Genomic DNA, 15,743 nt, shown 5'->3' on the forward strand with positions numbered 1-15,743 from the left:
GTGAATACAAAAAGGAAAGTGTAATTCAAAAAATGTACCTGGGTTTTGTTCTGCATTTTGATATATGGTATAATTTATTTTTATTTGTAGTTACATGATGTCTGCGTTGATACATTTGATGGGCACAAGTAAATATTGAATGACTTCTTATTATTGAAATTAAACCAAAATAGGGTGTGTAACAATATATGATGTTTGCTTGCACGACATTATAAATATAAATAAACAATGATTTAATTTATAAATAAATAAAAACCAATAAATAAAATTAATTTGGTGTTATCTTTTCTCAAGTGGCGTCCTTTTTTCGACGACGAAAAAATTTTTTTTTCATAAAGATCAAAACATTTTAGATTGTGACCATGTTCTTTTAACTGGAAGAAAACCATATTTGGCGAATACCATAACATTTTAGATCGTGACCATTTTCTTTTGATTCAAACAAAATTATTTGTATCAATATAATAACATTTTAGATGAGGACAATTTTATTTTTCTTAGAACCATGTTCACTGAGCCAACATGGTTGCTGGTGAAAATGTTACATGGTCGCCGCAAAAATAGATCCTATCGTATTATTTTGCTCTTCGAATATGATTGTGACAATCATGTTTCTTCTCTGCGTGCGGATGTCGAGTTTTAATTTGGAAAATAAAGTTGTCGTGAACTCGTTTTTAAAGGACTAAAAAAATGAAAAATTAAAATTTGCTTCCTAGAAGCAAGAACACAAAAGTATCCTTACTTGTATTCTCCGCTTCTTTGGCTCGGAATCAATACCAAAATTGTTAAAGTAAAGACAAAATCTTTGGAACCTGGCATACTTTGTTTTAAGTGTACATACAGATTTTTTTCCCATTTTTTGTAATTATTGAAGATTAGTCACATTTCCTCTTATCAATTTCCATTTTTTAAATTTATTTTTCAAATGTTCGATTAATAATTCTAAAAAACTTCTTCAAAAATGATACACTAATCTCGTCGCTAACGGCGACAAAAAGTGACGATATTGGCGACACTAGGAATACCGATTTTCGTCGATAGCAGAATATATCGACGAACGGAATACCAATTAGTGGCGACAGACGAAAAGCGACGGCGACTTCAGTAATAAGGGTGATTAAATCTGTCTATAATGATCCCCAATGCAGTACTAGAGAACTTGCACGAGACTTGAAAAATGACTGTGGGAAACAGATATCGCATGAGTCTGTACGAAAAGATAGATATCCCCATCTAGGTAGATCGTGGCTTATCTATAATTGCAGTAAAGTAACAGATAATCCTGACAAAGCCCAGTTATGAACCCCATTGAAAATGTGTAGGTTCATTTAAAGAAAAAAGTTGCAAAAAGATAACCGATAAAGAAATATGACCTAATTTGATACATAAAGGAGGAATAGGAGAGAATTCCAGAGGGGGCCGACATTAAAAAGCTTATTACCTCGATATAGAGACGTTTAAAAGTGGTTATTGAAGCCAAAGGAAGCCATACCATATACTAGTTCCAAACTACTTATATGATGTTAATGTATTATAGCTCTTTTTTATAAATTGCAAAGAATTTTTTGACACCAAAAAAATGAATTTATTTTTCATTTAGCTTGTTTCTGGTTTTCGTTTTATATTTTTTTTTTTTTGATTTACTGTCCTATAGAAGTTAAACAAAAAATGTAATAAAATAAAACATTAATATTTTGTTTTCCTTATCTAATTCCAGTTAGTTTGATTTTCATTATTTTTTTAATTTTGAAAATAATTTATTGAAAAACTGTATGTTATTTTGCTTATAGATTTATTTGCTTAATTAAGAAAACAACATATTTATTGAATTGTACAATATGATTTCAAACTTCCCATGCTGGAATATTAGACTTTCGTGGTTTTGTAAATGGGGAAGCAAATAAACGAACAATAATAATAAAGTTACCTCTTCTTTATGTAAAATACAGTAATGTTGCAAAAAAGTTGAACTTCGTATTGCGCCAAAGATATTTTTATTTGCTTGAACACACTTAGAAAAAATCATGAACTACGTGTGCAGACCTCTACTGGATAGCTCGTACAAAAAATATTAAGTACCAACATGATGACCCATTAATAAGCACCACCTCTAGCGCAAAAATCGGACGGACGAATAGTATCAGTAGATTTACAATGGGGAAATATCAGCAAGCTCGTAGTGGATTTCAACAACATCTCGTTCAAAGTCCATTACATTGAACTGTGATTTTACTAATAAAACTGTGATTTTAGTAATAAAACTCCACTTTTTGTAACTTTGCGGTATTTTCATTGTGTATACTTGTGCGTATACGGTTTATTTTGTATTGGCAAAAAACATATGGATCTCAATTGTTTGGAAACTAAAAACTCAATAGTTGATTTTGTATTAATATAAGAATATTCAATGTGAAAATATATCAATGTCTGTTTTTAAACAAAAAACAATTGTTACATCTGTAAAGAAAGGACATCTCCAATTTTTCCTACACCCTCAAAAAGAAATCGCTTCGGTAACATATGCCCCAAACATAAGCATATATATTTCAAGGATTGGTCCAACCAAAATATAGTTTGTATCGTTCAAACATATTATGTTTCACATTAGGCATGCTTTGGTAGAAAAAAATTTAATGAAATTTTCTTTGTGTATATATATTTTTAAGGCATATATGTTTAAAGGCTATTTCTAAATTAATATATGTTTGCATCCAAGCATATTATATTTACAAACATTTTATGTCCCAAATATAATATGTCCTAACATATTAACATATATGTCCCAAACATGTTATGCTAGTTTATGAACATTATATGCTTGCACTTAAAAATATTGTGTTAAAAAATTTGAGTTCCAAACATATAATTTTTACACCCAAACATATGAAAAACAGTCTTTTTCGTCCGTGTCTTATGAACACTAAAGAGATTTTGGTATTAAAATCGAGATTCTGTGCCTATTGCGAACATAGTGTTAGTGTATAAACATAACCAAAGCCTAGGTGTGTTTTCATATGATGCACTAAATACGCGACGGAGTACTGCCAATTAAAATGTTGTTGTAGCAGATTGGAGAAATTGATATGAAAATCCTTAAGTTCATTTTAACTTCGTTTCGGCTTCAATGCAGTCGAATATCGTGGGAGCCTGTTTTTTAAATTACAGATTACATTACAAGTCAAGTTTCCCCACTATTATCCACTAGATGAGTTATATTTATAGAATGGACCGGTTTAGAAGAATTTGCGCATGGACATTATTTTTCCCAGAGCCAGCACGGGTGCATCTAGAATCTGGCACTTTCGCATTGCACACTGCAAGAAGAGTTTTCTTTTTCAAGGAACAAATCCTTTGACACAAAATTTCTTTTGAAACAATCGTTCCATTGCTCGTCATAAATTTGATACTTCTTACCCCGCTGTTCTGGTTTACGAATTCGCAAAACGCAAAATTTTCTCAATCTTTATTTTCGGAACCACTACAATATATAATACGAAAATATCACAAGCTGTTTCTATCGATACGGAATTTAATTTAAAAAAATTATGTCTAAAAATATCGGTTGCGTTTTGGGAATTCGTGAACCAGAACAGAGGAGATAATCACGTATAGGCCTATCTTCTATAATACGGCGTTCTCACCAATCATGTTTTGGGGTTTCAAATGTTTTCCGTTTATGAGCATTAGAGGTGTGCGCGTGACTGAAATTTCACTCACACTCAGACACATTCACGAAGCAAAATGTTTATTCACGCACGCTCACGCACGATACGTGTGGTAGCCAATCCCACTAACGCACATTCACGAAATGAAAACCAGTACTCAGGCACGAACTACTTTCAAAGACTCACGCTCACGCACGATTCACGAAAATTCACGTGTTTCACGACAAATTCACGAGACTCACGATATCTTCCAAACGGAAATCAGCAAAGGTAACAAAATTCAAAAATAGAATATAGTTCGAGAGCTAAATTAATTTCAGTTAACGTACGGATATGAATTAAATCTTGATTTTTTCGTAAGCGTGATTTTGCAGAAATTTTATTCACGCACATTCACGAATCGATTTTATTTCTCACACACTCTCACGCACGACATATTTATTTTAGTCCCATTCCTGCACATTCACGAGAGTTAGGTTAACCCTTGTGCACTCTTTGGGTCAATTTGACCCAACATTGATTTTAAAACGTAATTTTTATTCCATTAGTTATTGGATATTTTTTTTTGAAACTTTTATTTATCCATTACAGGGACGAAATGTATGTTTTTTGAAGATAATTGTAAAAGTAAAATATTTCCATAATCCGCACGTGGAGAGGGCACTTATCCAAGGAGTACACAAGGGTTAAAGTGGCAGCCCCATTAAGTTTCAGGCTCACTTAGAGTATTCAGTTCATTGTGATTCATGAGAGTTGCTTTGGATTTTATTCACGACTCACGTGATTCACGCGTGTCACGAGAATTACGTGTCACTCGCACACCTTTAATGAGCATTTCAAATCGAGTAGTTTTCCCATACAAAAACTCAAGTTAAAACAAGTAAGTAAAGTCTAAAGTCGGGCGGGGCCGACTATATTATACCCTTCACCATTATGTAGACCAAAATTTGTGTTACCATCTCAACTCCTTCAAATTTGTTGGGAGTTATTATCAAGGTTTATATTCCCATATACAAATATTTATATCTGAAACGATTTGGAGACAATTTTTTGTACTTATACAAAATCGCTAGAATTAAAAACTAAATCTGCTAACACCCTGGGATGAAACACAATGTAAGTAAAAAATATGGGAAATATAAATCTAGAGCAATTTTGATGCAATTGTACAAAAGAGCATTTATGATTCATCGGGCGATACATATGTATTTGAGATATCGGACAATTTGAGTAATATTTCAAATTTTTGCTACTCAGCAGTGACGATTTTTTGATGTAGCTCCCATATATATTTTTCGTCTGATTTGCACTTATATGGCTTCAAAAGCCAGAGTTTTTGCCCTGAGTTGCTTCAAATTTTGCATATGGTCAAATCGGGCGATTTACACCCATATGACCACGGAGGCCAAAATTATTCTCCCATTTATGTTTTTTGCTGAGATAGCAGGATAATTATTCTAACTATTTTAGTCAAAATCGGTTCATATTTAGATATAGCTCCGATATATATGAACGCCAGAGTAGGGAAAATATGGTAGAATGTTTCATATTTTAGACCCATTTTTAATGGGAGTTTCCTCCAATCGACTCGATAGTTTCCACAGAGAATACATTTATTTCCACAAGTCGAACCTTTATTTAAAATTCTACCATTCTGAGGAAAGTTTGGCATTACAGTGTGTAGAATATGACTACGATATGGGGAGACCATCACAGAATTTTGTGTAAAATGTGGCCATTTTGACCATATTAGATCAAGATGACACTATCAAACACCATATTAAATGTATTCTCGAGTCGGTTGGAGGAAACTCCCATTAAAAATGGGTCTAAAATATGAAACATTCTACCATATTTTCCCTACTTTGGCGTTCATATATATCGGAGCTATATCTAAATATGAACCGATTTTGACTAAAATAGTTAGAATAATTATCCTGCTATCTCAGCAAAAAACATAAATGGGAGAATAATTTTGGCCTCCGCGGTCATATGGGTGTAAATCGCCCGATTTGACCATATGCAAAATTTGAAGCAACTCAGGGCAAAAACTCTGGCGTTTGAAGCCATATAAGTGCAAATCAGACGAAAAATATATATGGGAGCTACATCAAAATCTGAACGGATTTGAACCAAATTTTGCACCCTTAACGATACTATTAAACGTACTCCTTGTGCAAAATTTGAAGCAAATCAGGGCAAACCTCTGGCTTTTGAGGCCATAGGAGTCTAAATCGGGCAAAAGATATATATAGGAACTATATCTAAATCTGAACAGATTTTAACCAAATTTAGCACACTGAATGATACTCTTAAAAGTACTCCTTGTGCAAAATTTGAAGCAAATCAGGGCAAAACTCTGGCTTTTAAGGCCATATTAGTCGAAATCGGACGAAAGATATATATGGGAGCTATATCTAAATCTGAACCGGTTTAGCTGATATTTTGCATATTTTACGAAAGCCCCAAAATATTTGGCTGCCCGAAATTTTGAGAAAATACGTTGATAAATATGTCAATTATGACCAGATCAATGATAAATATATATGGCAGCTATATCTAAATCTGAAGCGATTTTTTTTTCAAAATCAATAGCGATTGTCTTCGAGCCAATGTAAAACTACACCCAGAGAAGGAATATGATCACCTCAAACATGTTTCAAGAGCAAAATGTTAATTTTGGATGGTGACCATGTAACATGATTCATCGCAATCATGTTATTTTCTCGGAAAGTATGTATAACATGTCGGTAAGCATGTAATGCTTGACGAGAAAACAACATTTTTGCTACAAACATGTTAAATGGTCACCATACAAAAATAACATTTTGCTCTTGAAACATGTTTGAGGTGATCATATTCCTTCTCTGCGTGTATGTGCCAAATTTGAGGACGATCGGACTTAAACTGCGAGCTGTACTTTGCACTCAAAATTACATATACAGACAGACGGACGGACAGACAGACATCGCTAAATCGACTCAGAGTTTAATTCTAAGACGATCGGTATACTAAACGATGGGTCTCAGACTTATCCTTCTTGGCGTTACATACAAATGCACAAACTTATTATACCCTGTACCACAGTAGTGGTGAAGGGTATAACACAAGTTTTCCTCAAAAACGCGCCAATTTTATTATATGAACGCCCCAATTTTGGAATAAGCTCTGACTGAACATAGTCTTTTCAAAATATATGTCAAATTATGGAAATAAATTTCATAGAAAAAACGAATAAGCAAAGGATTAGAAGCACATAGGAATATGAAAATAAGTTAAAAATCTTGTTTCCTTGGCGGTCGCGGTATTTATTTGAACAAACGTTGCATATATTTGAATTTGGAGTAAATGGGAATTTCTAGTTTCCATGGTAACTGTCATACTAAAACATCTGAACTCGGCGGGAACGGTTAAAAGTTTTGGAAAAACGAGTCAGTGGGAACAACATAACATTCAACTTCATTCATTCACTTAATATCAAACCATAAAAAACTCATGTTGTGATATAATCGCTTGAACACTAATTTTAAGCATTCATGCATACTTGCAGTGTTAAATCAGAGCTCTCGTGCTGGCTATTTTCAATCATGTTATTATGTGAATTTGCGTTTAGTGACTAATAATTGGATGATTGGAAAATGCATGAACAAATGCAATATTAAAGAAAAGAAAACCAACCTTTATTCGATATTTCTTGATTGATATTATTTTTATAGCTTTAATTCATTTATTGTTTTGTTTTGTTTTTTTTTTTTTTACATAAAATTATTTGTTACCACACTTAGATCGGCAATAATTTGATTAGTTTCATTTAACACATTTGACTTTTTTGTTCGTTGGATTTCAAGGATTTTGAGTTTATTGAAAAGCCATGATGATGAATTGGTTGACAATGGATTTGGGATTAAATAATTATGGTGGTGGAGAGTTTCAGTTATGTTAGTTCAATATAATAATTCGAGAGATTAGGTCCATAAGTTAGAACAAGAAAAGAGAACCAAAACAACATTAATGGAAAAGAAGAAGAAAAAAGAAAAGTTAAACAATTGTTTGTTAATTTTTGTGTAGTATAACTCTTAGTATTTCTTTATTATTTCGAATCACAACGGCATGCAACATCAGATATACAAATAAATTTGTATGTATAAACATATAGCCCCATATTCATAAAAGTTAACGTAAACTTTATACCTACTATTACCTTACAAATTCATTCGATAAACTGTCAGTAAATTATTATGAATATGGGCAATAGACGTTAATGTATAACAACAATTTATATACATACATATTTACAATGACTCATACATAATATATATTTATATGACTTTTAACTAATCAAATAAAAACTAAAGAGAAAAGAAAGTTAATTGGGAAAAAGCATTAATTTGTTATTCCAAATAGCATACAAGTACATAACTTATACTAGTGTTCGTTATTTTCATTACAAAGAGGAAGAGGAATTCATCTTCGTGGTAGGCATATATGTGTCGCAGAAAATAATGGCGAACAGATTTAATTTATACAGAACTTAAATATTATGCATAATCTGGAATGCAAGTCTTTGGTTATTTTTTTATAAATCCATTGGATTCTTGGACCATCATTCTGACAAACACATGTATGTACAGTGTACAATATGAACCAATTTGTTTTCTAAACTAATTAATTAAATGGGAATACGTGTGTATGTATATACAGTAGAATAATACATAAAATTATACAAATTTGCATATCTTTGGTAATTTTAATTGTTTCAATGACTAGTAATTGTTATACATAGGTAGAAGTGTAAGGAATTGAAGATATAATCTTTCAAATGGTTAAGTACATATTGAATGCCATATTATTTAGTTTTTACATTAGTCACAGTTTTTATAGCTTGCATATGTACTACGATTATTCGCCACGAATAGTATACTTACACGATTAATGGAATTACGCCGCGGATCTCCAGAGCCTATTGTTACAGAACCGCCACCACCGCTTCCACTACGATTACGGCTCAAATCACTATCATCGATGCATATGTCTGAATCCGAATCAGTCCGTCTCAAATTACCATCCTGATTAAAATGTTGCAATGCGTATGAGAAGTGCATAAAAATGTATATGCATCGTTATTAGTAATGTAATATTTGCAGTAATTTATGTGTTATTAGTTATGTATGTATGTATGTATGGTATTAATGTTTCTATTAGGGTGTACAAATGTATTCGAGGATCAACTGAAAAACTTCGATTAACCCTTTGACTACCGATGGCCACTTAGGAGGACATTCCAAAACAACGAACTCAATTTTCCCACTTAGTTTCGAATTATTTATCGATTTTAAAGTGGAGGCTTCAATCTAAATAAGATATAAATATTTACCATATTGGTGAGCACTAAAATGCATTTGTATAAACTTCTTTAACAATAAACGTAAGATTCGAAATTTTGAGAACATTTTTCTATTGTATGTCTCTATAAAATTGGCATTCTTTTTTTTGTAGTTATCTTACACTTCGAAAGATATTATAGACCAAATAGCTCATATAGTAAAAACAGAAGAAAAACAAGTAAGGAAAGTCTAAAGTCGGGCGGTGCCGACTATATAATATCCTGCACCACTTTGTAGATCTAAATTTTCGATACCATATCACATCCGTCAAATGTGTTGGGGGCTATATATAAAGGTTTGTCCCAAATACATACATTTAAATATCACTCGATCTGGAAGAATTTGATAGACTTCTACAAAATCTATAGGCTCAAAATTTAGGTCGGCTAATGCTCTAGGGTGGAACACAATGTTAGAAAAAAAAATGGGAAACGTTTAAATCTGAAGCAATTTTACGGAAACTTCGAAAAAGTTTATTTATGATTTATCACTCGATATATATGTATTAGAAGTTTAGGAAAATTAGAGTCATTTTTACAACTTTTCGACTAAGCAGTGGCGATTTTACAAGGAAAATGGTGGTATTTTGACCATTTTTGTCGAAATCAGAAAAACATATATAAGGAAGCTATATCTAAATCTGAACCGATTTCAACCAAATTTGGCACGCATAGCTACAATGCTAATTCTACTCCCTGTGCAGAATTTCAACTAAATCGGAGCAAAAAATTGGCTCTGTGGTGATATGAGTGTAAATCGGCCGAAAGCTATATATTGGAGCTATATCTAAATCTGAACCGATTTCAACCAAATTTGGCACGCATAGCTACCAGAGATGGTCTGTATCAAACATTTTTAGGTCTGCGACTGTCGCAAAGTTGTAAACGTCACATACGCGTCGTAAATGTAGAAAAAGTAACAAAAGTCGCAAACTCAAAATACTTTAGTCGCGTCAGCTAGGCAGCGAATTCGATGATATCCAAGACGATGGTATGTGCGAAGAAGTTGCAATTCTTAGGAATGTTCACAATTTTCGGTTTTTTGTCCCCACATTTTCCCTATTGCCTTTTGCACGAGTACAGGGTAACCGTGGATTTTCTCGTCCTTTCTTAGCTTTAAGTTCAGTCTCCTGTCCAATATAACCCCAAGGTATTTTGCACACTCACCAACGGGAATTTCGATACCACCTAAGAAAATGGGCTTGACCATGGAAAAACTTTCACAAATTTCTGTATAAACTCACAGCGAATGCTCTCAAACTAAATTAAAAAATGTTCAGGATTTCTTCTATTCAAAATTTGGTTTTCTACAGTAGGTTTACGACTCTTGCGACATACGTATTATACCGTCGCAAATGTATGTCGCAAAAGTCACAGTTTGTGACAGGCCAACCCTGATAGCTACAATGCTAATTCTACTCCCTGTGCAAAATTTCAACCAAATTGGGGTAAAACTCTGGCTTCTGGGACCGTATTAGTCCATATCGGGCGAAAGATATATATGGGAGCTATATCTAAATCTGAACCGATTTCAATAAAATTTGGCACACTTGACTATAGTACTAATTGTTCTTCTTGTTCAAAATTTTAAGTAAATTAGGGTAAAACTCTGGCTTCTGGGGCCATATAAGTCCATATCGGGCGAAATATGTATATGGGAGCTATATCTAAATCTGAACCGATTTCTTCCAAAATCAATAGGGATCTATTCTGAGCCAAAACACATACTTGTGCCAAATTTGAAGTCGATTGGACTAAAACTGCGACCTAGACTTTGATTACAAAAATGTGTTCACGGACAGACGGACATACGGACAGACGGACATCGCTATATCGACTCATGAGCCCACCCTGAGCATTTTTGCCAAAGACTCCATGTGTCTATCTCGTCTCCTTCTGGGTGTTGCAAACATATGCACTAACTTATAATACCCTGTTCCACAGTGTGGAGCAGGGTATAAAAATTGGGAAACGTTTAAATCTGAAGCAATTTTACGGAAACTTCGAAAAAATTTATTTATGATTTATCGCTCGATATATATGTATTAGAAGTTTAGGAAAATTAGAGTCATTTTTACAACTTTTCGACTAAGCAGTGGCGATTTTACAAGGAAAATGGTGGTATTTTGACCATTTTTGTCGAAATCAGAAAAAAATATATATGGGAGCTATATCTAAATCTGAACCAATTTCAACCAAATTTGGCACGCATAGCAACAATGCTAATTCTACTCCCTGTGCAAAATTTCAACTAAATCGGAGTTAAAAATTGGCCTCTGTGGTCATATGAGTGTAAATCGGTCGAAAGCTATATATGGGAAATATATCTAAATCTGAACCGATTTCAACCAAATTTGGCACGCATAGCTACAATGCTAATTTTACTCCTTGTGCAAAATTTCAAATAAATCGGACCAAAAAATTGGCCTCTGTGGTCATATGAGTGTAAATCGGCCGAAAGCTATATATTGGTGCTATATCTAAATCTGAACCGATTTCAACCAAATTTTGCACGCATAGCTACAATGCTAATTCTACTCCCTGTGCAAAATTTCAACTAAATCGGAGCAAAAAATTAGCCTCTGTGGTCATATGAGTGTAAATCGGGCGAAAGCTATATATGGGAGCTATCTCTAAATCTGAACCGATTTCAACCAAATTTGGCACGCATAGCTACAATGCTAATTCTACTCCCTGTGCAAAATTTTAACCAAATTGGGGTAAAACTCTGGCTTCTGGGACCGTATTAGTCCATATCGGGCGAAAGATATATATGGGAGCTATATGTAAATCTGAACCGATTTCAATAAAATTTGGCACACTTGACTATAGTAATTGTTCTTCTTGTGCAAAATTTTAAGTAAATTAGGGTAAAACTCTGGCTTCTGGGGCCATATAAGTCCATATCGGGCGAAATATATATATGGGAGCTATATCTAAATCTGAACCGATTTCTTCCAAAATCAATAGGGATCTATTCTGAGCCAAAACACATACTTGTGCCAAATTTGAAGTCGATTGGACTAAAACTGCGACCTAGACTTTGATTACAAAAATGTGTTCACGGACAGACGGACATCGCTATATCGACTCATGAGCCCACCCTGAGCATTTTTGCCAAAGACACCATGTGTCTATCTCGTCTCCTTCTGGGTGTTGCAAACATATGCACTAACTTATAATACCCTGTTCCACAGTGTGGAGCAGGGTATAATTAAAGCTTTTAACATCAGGTTTATTTCGGTAGTGAAAGGGTTAATCAAAGGACCTTCATGGGTATGTTTGTGATCTAGTAGCTTATGATCAAGTGTTGTACGTAAATGCGAAACTTGGACTTTTGTGTTATATAAAAAACAAGTAAGGAAAGTCTAAAGTCGGGCGGTGCCGACTATATTATACCCTGCACCACTTTGTAGATCTAAATTTTCGATACCATATCACATCCGTCAAATGTGTTGGGGGCTATATATAAAGGTTTGTCCCAAATACATACATTTAAATATCACTCGATCTGGAAGAATTTGATAGACTTCTACAAAATCTATAGACTCAAAATTTAGGTCGGCTAATGCTCTAGGGTGGAACACAATGTTAGAAAAAAAAAATTGGGAAACGTTGAAATCTGAAGCAATTTTACGGAAACTTCGAAAAAGTTTATTTATGATTTATCACTCGATATATATGTATTAAAGTTTAGGAAAATTAGAGTCATTTTTACAACTTTTCGACTAAGCAGTGGCGATTTTACAAGGAAAATGGTGGTATTTTGACCATTTTTGTCGAAATCAGAAAAACATATATATGGGAGCTATATCTAAATCTGAACCAATTTCAACCAAATTTGGCACGCATAGCAACAATGCTAATTCTACTCCCTGTGCAAAATTTCAACCAAATTGGGGTAAAACTCTGGCTTCTGGGACCGTATTAGTCCATATCGGGCGAAAGATATATATGGGAGCTATATCTAAATCTGAACCGATTTCAATAAAATTTGGCACACTTGACCAGCGTTGCCAGAATTGTTTCACCAAAAACCGCTAGATTTGTCCAAAAAACTAGCCAAAAAAAGCTAAAAAAAAATTAAAAATAGCTAGAAAAAAAGCTAAATTTTTTTGTATCAAAAGTCACATTTTTGATAGAAATTTAACAAACTTAAAGGCCTTATTTCACTTAAAATGCATATTATTTTAATTGTATTCATTTTATTTCCATTTCGGTGAGACTGTAAGAAAATCTATGTCATATTAACTCAGTTTGCGTACTCGATACATTTTAATTACTATCACAAATTTTTACTGGAAGTCCTTCATTTATATTTCCTAGTAAAAACTTTTTTCCCGGTAAATTGCAATTATCAGCTGGTTAATCATCAACAAGTCCAGTGTCACATAGAACTGCATTAGAAAATATCAATATATTTCGTTTTAACTGAATAAATGATAAATTCGTGAACGTGTACACTTCTCCTAATATTACCCAAGAGAATAAAACCCATTCTAACTGTCTTGCAAGTTTATACTGAATAACTTTTATTCGAAAATTTCCCATACAAACCTATTATCCAATTTTCGTAAATGTAAATCCATTCCATTAATAAATAGCAGATTTGTTTTGATCCTATCACTACGAATTTTTTATTGAATTTTTTTATGTTAAAAAAAAATAATACCACATTCAAAACTTTATTTCCTTAATTATTTCTATGTTCGGTTCCATTCAGATTGGTATTGGTATTGATTCAGAGTCAAATTTGAATTTATTCGTTTTTTCAGCTTTTTCTTCATGAGCTATCACAGTGCTTTAAAAACGTGCTAACGACAACTTAAATTTCCAAATTCAGACTCGACTTTAAGTAGAAACTATTCTGTGTATATGTTTTTAAAATAAAATGTTGAAAAACCTCTTCTATTTTTGAACGCTATTTTGGTTTGTGGTCAAGATAGAAAAACTCCACAAATTTAAAGACTATTTAATTAATTTTAAGAATTTTTTAGAATTGACCCTAGCCTTCTTTCATGAAAAGATACCCATTTTTAAGTTGAATCACTTAACTATAAGGACAAAACGATTTTATCGGCTTTTGGACAAGGAAAAGAGTTTATAACATATAAGAGAAATTCACAAATGCTTTTATAACCAAAATTCGCGTTCGTATTTTAAAGACATGAAATCTTTGGCCTCATGACAATATTTTTTCAGTGTACAAAGCAATTCACATCTACTATTTTAATTTAGTAATATCATAATAACTTTAGAATACGTATTAAAATAACATAAAACGGATAAACGAGTCAAATGCTATTATTCCTAATAATTTACTGACAGTTTATATAAGGAATTTGTAGGGTAATAGTAGATTTAAAGTTTACGATAACTTTTATGAATACGAGGAAAAAACTTTACAACAAGGTGTATTTGCTGCAAAAATGCCCGCATAATGGCTGGAATAATTATTAAGGCTTCAATTGAGGTTTGAAATATGCGGAAAACCTTACTCTGGCAGCAAGACTTAGATAAAAACGAAGTTTTTTTCCATATTTCAATAGGAACATGTCGAAAATAAAAAAACCAAAAATAGCTAAAAGGGTCATGAAAAAAAGCCAGAAAAAAGCTAAAAGCTAAATGCATTTTTTCCCGCTAAACGTCTTCAAAAAAAGCCAAATCTAGCGGGAAAAAAGCTAAATTGGCAACGCTGCACTTGACTATAGTACTAATTGTTCTTCTTTTTCAAAATTTTAAGTAAATTAGGATAAAACTCTGGCTTCTGGGACCATATAAGTCCATATCGGGCGAAATATGTATATGGGAGCTATATCTAAATCTGAACCGATTTCTTCCAAAATCAATATGGATCTATTCTGAGCCAAAACACATACTTGTGCCAAATTTGAAGTCGCTTGGACTAAAACTGCGACCTAGACTTTGATTACAAAAATGTGTTCACGGACAGACGGACATACGGACAGACGGACATCGCTATATCGACTCATGAGCCCACCCTGAGCATTTTTGCCAAAGACTCCATGTGTCTATCTCGTCTCCTTCTGGGTGTTGCAAACATATGCACTAACTTATAATACCCTGTTCCACAGTGTGGAGCAGGGTATAAAAATTGGGAAACGTTTAAATCTGAAGCAATTTTACGGAAACTTCGAAAAAATTTATTTATGATTTATCGCTCGATATATATGTATTAGAAGTTTAGGAAAATTAGAGTCATTTTTACAACTTTTCGACTAAGCAGTGGCGATTTTACAAGGAAAATGGTGGTATTTTGACCATTTTTGTCGAAATCAGAAAAACATATATATGGGAGCTATATCTAAATCTGAACCAATTTCAACCAAATTTGGCACGCATAGCAACAATGCTAATTCTACTCCCTGTGCAAAATTTCAACTAAATCGGAGTTAAAAATTGGCCTCTGTGGTCATATAAGTGTAAATCGGTCGAAAGCTATATATGGGAGATATATCTAAATCTGAACCGATTTCAACCAAATTTGGCACGCATAGCTACAATGCTAATTCTACACCTTGTGCAAAATTTCAACCAAATTGGGGTAAAACTCTGGCTTCTGGGGCCATATAAGTCCATATCGGGCGAAATATATATATGGGAGCTATATCTAAATCTGAACCGATTTCTTCCAAAATCAATAGGGATCTATTCTGAGCCAAAACAGATACTTG

At 33.2% G+C, this 15,743-nt stretch overlaps 1 protein-coding gene across 14 annotated transcripts in view; it reads right to left on the reverse strand.

Moving 5' to 3' along the window:
- The window catches only part of Nhe3 (Na[+]/H[+] hydrogen exchanger 3), a 235,270-nt gene that overhangs the window by 136,357 nt on the left and 83,170 nt on the right, over window positions 1-15,743 (reverse strand). For 8 of the 14 annotated variants that reach the window (XM_075295520.1, XM_075295521.1, XM_075295519.1 and 5 more), the window contains one exon: window positions 8,591-8,731. The exons of 3 other annotated variants lie outside the window; for them this stretch is intronic. In XM_075295520.1, coding sequence (XP_075151635.1) covers window positions 8,591-8,731 — 141 coding nt within the window. Of the gene's footprint in view, window positions 1-7,343; window positions 7,490-7,711; window positions 8,015-8,590; window positions 8,732-15,743 lie in introns of those variants that run through there. 3 more of the 14 variants (XR_012719364.1, XR_012719363.1, XM_075295525.1) reach the window with 2 other exon arrangements.

This window comes from Haematobia irritans, chromosome 2 (assembly GCF_050003625.1).
Source record: "Haematobia irritans isolate KBUSLIRL chromosome 2, ASM5000362v1, whole genome shotgun sequence".
Classification (NCBI taxonomy): Eukaryota; Metazoa; Arthropoda; class Insecta; order Diptera; family Muscidae; genus Haematobia; species Haematobia irritans.